Genomic DNA, 8,323 nt, shown 5'->3' on the forward strand with positions numbered 1-8,323 from the left:
TTAAAAAATTAATAAATACATAAAATATAAAAAAATGTACTGAATTCTTATATTTTTTTTTGTATTTTTGATATTTAGTGAATTTTTAAAAGGCTTTTTTCACAATTTTTTTTTTTTATTTTTTAGGTATATTTATGTTAAATATGTCTAAAAAGTAAAAAAAAATGCTTAAAATATTAAAAAAATTTAATTAAAAAATGAAAAATAAGAAATTAAAATTTTTTGAAAAATATTTTTAGAAAAGAAGAGCCAAGCAATGTGAATTTTAAAAGATATTTCATTTCATAAGGTTAAACCACGTCACAAAAAAATTACACTAAAACTGTCCATTTACGTGTAAGTTTTAAATATTTTTAACTCGTAATTTACAACCACATATTGGTTAGGTTTCACATAAATTTTTTAGGATAAAATAGAGAAGAAAAAAAAATGAAAGATAAATTATAAATATATTCTTTAAGATTTGATTAAAATACAAATTATTTTCTATAGTTTTGAAAATTATATTCCACACCTAGAAGTTTCTAATTTCATAACAAATCGTCATTTTTATTAATAAATCATCAAGTTAATTAACAATTTTTAATGATATTAAAAATATATTTTAATTAATAATTTAAGTAATTTTATTATTGTATAGGAGATCAATAATAAATGTTATTTTTTTAATTAATTTTGTTAAATAAAATTTTTTAATAAGGGGTACAAGGAGAATTTGTATTTCAAGCAAATCGCAAGAAATATATTTATAATTTATCCAAAAATAAAATAAACTTAAAAATCTAATAAAATAAAATATAGAACCAAATTATAATAATTTTATTCGTTAAAAAAATCAAAAAAATCCATTCAAGACTTTACTCAAAAATCAAAAACTTAAAAACCCAACCTCAACCTCAAACGAAGGCATTATAAAAAAGAATTTATTCCCAAAACAGAGCATTGAATTCATCATTGGAACACACACATAGACCTCTGTCTCACTGCACTTCCTCACAATAATGTATCATCATAGGCTTTCACAGAGACCAAACCCACTCTGTATCATCATCATCTTCCTCACTTTACCAACCATTTCGGCCATTGTCTTTCTCACACTCTCTTCCCAAACCCCTCTCATCAAAATCCCAAAACCCAAACCAACAATAACCTCTCTTATACACACCCAAATTGCTAACACAACTTGCGATGGAACTCTCTATCCAGACCTCTGTGTCTCCACAATCTCCACATTCCCAGATCTCCTCCTCAAATCGCTCCCTCAAATCATTGCCGCCACCGTTAATCACTCCGTCACGGAGGTCCGAGCCTCCGAATCGAACTGCTCTGGCATTCTCAGAACAATCCCTGAGCTAGCCCCACTCGATAAGCAAGCTCTCGATGACTGTATCGAGCTCTTGGACAACACAATCGCCGAGCTCAAGACCGTGATCGCCGATCTCTCTGCTAATAAAACGACGTCAAAGCATTTTCGTGATTTGCAGACATTGCTGAGCGGTGCGATGACGAACCAGTACACTTGTCTTGATGGGTTTGCTTACAGCAAAGGGAATGTGCGTCCGTATATTGAAGATAGGTTAGATAAGATATCTCATCATGTCAGTAATGCTCTGGCGATGCTGAGGAAGATTCCGGCGGCGAATGCGGCGGCGCACGGCGGCGGAGAGGTGTTCCCGGAGTATGGGAAGGTGAGGGGTGGGTTTCCGACGTGGGTTTCGAGGAAGGACCGGAGGTTGTTGCAGGCCGCGGTGAATCAAACTCGGTATTGTTGTAACATTACATTATATTTAAATATATTATGTAAATTACTTTTCGGATGGAGAGAGTGGTTTTGTTACGATTTAAAAAAAAAATATAATCAATATGTTTGGTTTGAATTTTGTATATTAAATTTTTTAAAAATTAATTTTTTTTATTTTTTTATTTTTTTATTTTTAGTGAATATTTTTAAAATTTTAAGTATTTTTTTTAATTTTTTAAATGTACTTTACTTAGATGTATCTAAAAAGTAAAAAATTTATGATAAAATATTTTAAAAAATTAATAAATACATAAAATATAAAAATTATACTGAATTCTCGTATTTTTTTTTTATATTTTTGGTATTTAATGAATTTTTTTAAAAAAAAAATTTACAATTTTTTTACTTTTTAGGTATATTTATGTTAGGTATGTCTAAAAATTTAAAAACTTATTTAAAATATTAAAAAAATTCAGTAAAAATAAAAAAATATGAAAAATAAGAAAATAAAATTTTCTGAAAATTATTTTCAAAAAAACGATACCAAACAATAAATTTTATAATTTGATCATAAGTATACTAGGTAGTTTTAATTTACATAACATTTGTTTTAATTTTTATAAATGATTTATTAATCATATAATTAAAAAATAATATTATTCAGTGTGTTTGGTTTGAGTTTTTTGGATTAAGTTTTTTGAAAACTGAATTTTTTAGTTTTCGTATTCTTTTGTTTTTAGTGAATATTTTTTAAATTTTAAATATTTTTTTTTGTTTTTTTAAATGTACCTTAGTTAGATGTATCTAAATATTTTAAAAAATTAATAAATACATAAAAATACAAAAAATATATTGAATTCTTGTATTTTTTTTTGTATTTTTGGTATTTAGTGAATTTTTAAATTTTTTATTTTATTTTTTAGGTGTATTTATGGTAGGTGTGTCTAAAAAGTAAAAAATTGCTTAAAATATTAAAAAAATTCAGTCAAAACAAAAAAAATATGAAAAATAAGAAAGTAAAATTTTCTGAAAAGTGTTTTCTGAAAAATGAAAACAAGTTTTTTAGTTGTGATTTTTTAATACTTATTAAAAAAGAGAGATCAATGTAATTTTGTCAAAATTATAAAGTTTATTATATATTTTTTAAGGATTTGGCTTGTTTTTCTAGTTGAAAGTTATATTCGACAAGATAGTTGAGATTTCTAATTGGTAAAAGTTATTAAACGGAAGACTTTTATTAGTAAGAATTTATGAAAACATGATTGAGTTAAATATTTTTTAAAATTCTTACCAGTTGAAAAATTCCTTTTAATGACTCTTATGTATCAAAGATTTTAATGTTTGATCGAATTGAAATTTCAACTAAAAATAAATCATTCTTATTTTTTAAACATTATAAGTATAATTTATCGTGAAATATATACTTTGGCTATGTGGTAAATTAAGACAAACCATTGTATTATGAAAATAGATTTGGGACTAACCCGATGTTCATTAGATTCAAAAGAAAAAAATTGGCCGGGCGAATATTGTTTTAAAAAAAGGACATTATAAGTTGGTTTGAAGTTTTTTATTTTTATTTATTTTCATCATATTTTTCATTTTTGCACCAATAGGTACAATTTGGTGGTGGCGAAGGATGGAAGCGGGAATTTTACAACGATTGGAGAGGCTGTGGCAGCAGCGCCAAACTCAAGCGAGACGAGGTTTGTGATATATGTGAAGGGCGGGGCATATTATGAGAATGTGGAGGTGGAGCGAAAGAAGACGAAGTTGATGTTGGTTGGAGATGGGATCGGAAAAACGTTGGTGAAGGATAATCGAAATGTTGTTGATGGGTGGACCACTTTCCGGTCGGCTACATTTGGTAAGTACTTTTTTGTTTTGTTTTTGTTTTTATTTAGAAGGGGTTTTGGTGAGTACTTTAAACCTTGTTTTTAAATTTTAAGTACGCCTCATAAATTTGGCTCGCTGCTCGTGTACAGTTTGAAGTTTGCCTGCAGTTCGGGATGGGCTCAGCTCAGTTAGGTCTGGGCCTGAGCTTAGCCCGAAACCCTGGGCCTGGATCATTATAATGAAGCTTGGCCTGGCCTGTGGGCCTGTTCAAGGCCCGCTCAAAGCTCGGCCTAAGGTTTGGTCTGTCCGAGACCCAGTGTCATTTTTAGTAAAAAATAAATAAAATTTTGATTAAAAAAATAGAAAAAAATGTGCAAGCTCACCTAGGCCTGGCCCAAGCCTGAGCTTAGATCTAGGCTTGTCGGCCCGATCCGCCCAAGGCTCGAATACCCTCTGGACCTAGAATTGGACCTAATTTTCTAATCCGTGGCTCGGACTGACTTAAATTTTGGCAGGAGCCTGGGCTACCCGACATTGGCTGCCCAGACCAAATTTACACCCATAAGTTAACCTTACTCGAATGGCAGTCCTTGTTAGGCCCATTTTGACAACTTTAATTTTTTTAACTTTTTTAAGTGACATTATCTTTTTTAAAAAAAAAAAAAAACTTTTTTGTTATGGTTGGTCTGAATAATCAAGATTCAGCTAATAACTTTTTGAAGAATCCATATTGGTTTAATATAAAGAGAAAATACATGTCAGTGAAATTTTGATAGGATTATTATAAATTAATGGTAAATTTTGTAAATATTAATGACTAATTTTTTTAATTTTTTTTTATCAATTTGTAATAATTTTTTCAAACTTCCACTAATATGTATTTCCCCCTTAATATAATAATGTCTACAAATTTAAATAGAGTTGATACACTGTTTGAATAGGAATTAATTATTTTTAACCAATTAAAATGTTGTAATTTGTTAATAAGCCCTGGTTTGGCATTTGTATTGGAGTTAAATAATCTCAAAAAGACAAAATCGACTATAAAAGCCAATAAGACAAAATATTCATTTTTATCCATAATTATTATACTTTTTCTCTCACAAAAATAAAAAAAATCCCAAAATAAAAATCAAACGAGACTAAAAAAACCAGATTAAAAAAGTCCTAACATAAAAAAATTGACTAAAAAAGTCAATGCCATACGAATCCTAAATTGATTTTCCTTTATAAATATGGAGCTTTAGACAATGCATGTTGTTGTGAAATAATCAAAATTCAACATATTTTTATTTTAAATTTATGAAGTTTAGGATAAAATGTTAAATTCAATGATGTAAGGGGATGATCTAAATACATAACCCACCGCGTTTAGCATTTGATCTAACATATTCTTTATTCATGAAAGCTAAAAATTAACGGTAAAATTTTATTCGGAGCAGTAACAATCAGCTGTTTTTGTTTTTTTGTTATTTTTGGGACAAAGAAAACCGAGTGTTTGTAATAGTAATCAGAACGCGTGATAGATTATTTTAATGTCATTGTCCGAACTTTTGTCTGCAGCCTGCGTCGGTTGAGCTTAAAGCGTCATTCACAATTAAGTACCGTTTTGAAAACAAAACAAAATGTTTAAAAATATAAGTGTCAAAAACGCAATAAAATTAGTTTGAGAAGTGTCAAAAATGCAAGTGTAAAATTACAAATTAAGATCTATGACAAAAAAATAAAAAAATAAATTTCTTATGTTGGGTAAAGATATTTTGGTCATTTTAATTTGATTTGACAGCATAAACAAATATTAAACTAAAAAGTTAAAAGCTAGTTTTTTACAAACTTTCCAAAACATCCCTAAGTACACTGGTGTTTTGAAAAATTGGTAAAAATTTAATTTTTTAGTTTTTTTTTTTTGTGAATTTTTAGTTTTTTGTGTTAAAAAAATTGATTTTTGTGGAAGTTACCAAAACACCTCTTAGCCAAGTTAAAATGAGAGTTTTTGTCTAAAATAGTTATAAAAATATAAAATAGATTTTTTAATTCAATAAGACAAAATGTCACATCTAAACTATAAATGTTTTATTTTTTCTCTCACAAAAGTTAAAAAAGTCAAAAAATCTATTCCAAACGAAACTTTTTAATCTTAATAAAATAATTAAAAAGTCACAAGATCAACTCAAATTCCAAATTGGAGATTGCTTGCCACATCATGTATGTATTTTTTTGAATTTAAGAGTTATTTGGTGTGTGTTAGTTTAGTATATTTTTATTTTATTTTATTTTATTGGAGTTATATTATCTTTTATTAAGGTCATATTATCTTTTTATTACATTGTATATTTTTTTTATAAAAAGTTAAAAAATAAACTTATTTAAATCATTCTAAACAATCTCTTATTTTGATCATTCAAATTATTTTTATTGTAAAATTCGTTAAATATTTCATGTATAAAATAAATTAAATTGATTGAACATTCTCGTCACTATTTTTATTTAATGAGTCTTATTATTCATATTTATTATTAATGATATCTTGATATATGAGATAATAATTTGATCATAATATTATAAGAAAATATGTGTCATTCTAAGTCTGGTCCGATCCTACATTAGCCTTAATTTAACCAACCTACGATATAAGGAATGAAGTATTAATTTTATGTATTCAAATTCTAAGCTCGCCCACTTTAACAATAGGTATGAGGTATTAGTTTTTTATTCTTATCTTTTAATTATTATTTGAAATTAGGACGTTAGCAAAATTTAATGATAAAATAAATAACATTTTAACAAATGTTTTTTAAGCCCCAAAAAGAAGCATATATATATATATATGAGAGTGTGTGTCTATTATAATTTTTTTTTTACTTTATTTTATAACTAAAATAATATAAAATTGTAATTAATATTCTATAAATAGGTGGGTTGGGTTGAGTTAGATTTTTTTTTTTTTATTTAATTTCAGTCTAAATATTAAATGGGTACAAAATTTTAATCCATTTTTACAGGCTGTTTTCTTTGAAATTTAAAAATCTCAAATTGCATTGACCGATTGGGCAGGGCATAAAACTTATGGGGACCCTAACATCAACGGAAGACAAAAAAGACTTAAGATCTTGTTTGGTTGTTTGATAAACCCCACTTGGGTTTCTTCGTTTTTTCCCAAAAAAAAGTTCAAATAATTGGAAAGAATGTTCAAATTGATAAATTAATGATGTCAGAAATCTACATTTTGTACTCATAAATATATCTATAATAATATAACAAATATTGTGGGTCTCATATAAATTGAATTGTGAAAGGTTTACGAGATTTAAAAATTTTTCGTAAACAAATGGGTCCTACCCTAACGAACTTGATATCACTTTTATTCTGTACGTGGATACGGAAGATTTTACACGAATTGACGGAGTAGCTCATAGTACCACTGAAGTCATTCGTCTGCTGTTGATGTTTTTTGAGAAAAATTATTGTTCGATGTAATTTTAAAGGGATATTAATAGGTTTATTGAAAAAATTATAATTATTAATGTTAATAAAATTATAATTAAATTTTTTTTTAGAAATATTTGGCTTGTTTTTTTCCAATTGGATTCTCAAACTGAAGCCTTGTCCTTCATGAATTGCAGCTGTGGTGGGAAATGGCTTTATAGCCAAAGGGATCACATTCGAAAACTATGCCGGTCCAAGCAAACACCAAGCAGTGGCTTTTCGGTCGGGCTCAGACTTCTCAGCATTCTTCCAGTGCAGCTTCATAGGCTACCAAGACACTCTCTACGTCCACTCCCTCCGACAATTCTACCGCGATTGTGACATATATGGAACCGTCGACTTCATTTTTGGAAACGCCGCTGTTGTTTTCCAGAACTGCAATTTATACGCTCGCAAGCCAGACGATAACCAAAAAAACATTATCACCGCTCAAGGAAGAGATGACCCATTTCAAACCACAGGGATTTCAATCATAAGTTGCAAAATTGCCGCTGCAGTGGATTTAATTCCTGTGCAATCATCGTTTAAAACATACCTTGGCCGACCCTGGAAGCAGTACTCGAGGACTGTTTATCTTCTGTCGAATATCGGCGATTTGGTTGACCCTGCCGGATGGTTGGAGTGGTCCGGTAATTTTGCATTGTCGACGCTTTATTACGGGGAGTACAAGAATAAGGGTCCGGGTTCAAACACAAGTGACAGAGTGACCTGGCCAGGTTATAAGGTTATAAGCAATTCCACTGAGGCTAGTCAGTTTAGTGTTGGGAATTTTATTTTGGGGGATGATTGGTTACCGACTTATAACATTTCGTACTCTCGCAATTTGACTAGTTGAGTTGAGAGGTGAATTGATTATGCTCATTGATTTATTGGTATTGTTAATTTGTTGTATGATTGAATGAAATTGTATTATTCAAAAATGATTTAGAGCCATCATTGAGAAAATGGGTTAGGGTTTTGCATGGGTAGAAGATATGTTAAAGTTATCACCGGGGGTGGTGGGCTAGTGACCCAGGCTCGGCTCTTGGGGGAGTGAAATATTGGGTAATTCCTGTGGTTCTCTGCGGAGATCTCGCTCTGTATGCTGATCAAATCATGGACTTGTCTGTGGTATATGGTTGAGCTCCGCTGGTGCTTTGTTGGTGTGTCCCTTCTTATGGATTGGATTAAATCAGGCTGGGTTATCTCGGAGCCTGAGCCTACGAATACAGTGGTAATACTTCTGAACATCTTTTTCACTATTCAAAAAAGAAAAAAAAG

The 8,323-nt window shown here is 29.3% G+C and overlaps 1 protein-coding gene across 1 annotated transcript; it reads left to right on the forward strand.

The window, feature by feature from the left end:
* The first annotated feature begins 909 nt into the window (after window positions 1-909).
* LOC114280676 (pectinesterase) lies at window positions 910-7,996 on the forward strand. Its single transcript, XM_082897618.1, has 3 exons — window positions 910-1,762; window positions 3,358-3,608; window positions 7,201-7,996. Exons 1-3 carry the CDS (start codon window positions 1,002-1,004, stop codon window positions 7,896-7,898), a joined length of 1,710 nt encoding a protein of 569 aa, XP_082753744.1. The 5' UTR covers window positions 910-1,001; the 3' UTR covers window positions 7,899-7,996.
* Window positions 7,997-8,323: the final 327 nt, after the last annotated feature.

Source organism: Camellia sinensis, chromosome 12, assembly GCF_055761805.1.
Source record: "Camellia sinensis isolate YWXY chromosome 12, ASM5576180v1, whole genome shotgun sequence".
Lineage (NCBI taxonomy): Eukaryota > Viridiplantae > Streptophyta > Magnoliopsida > Ericales > Theaceae > Camellia > Camellia sinensis.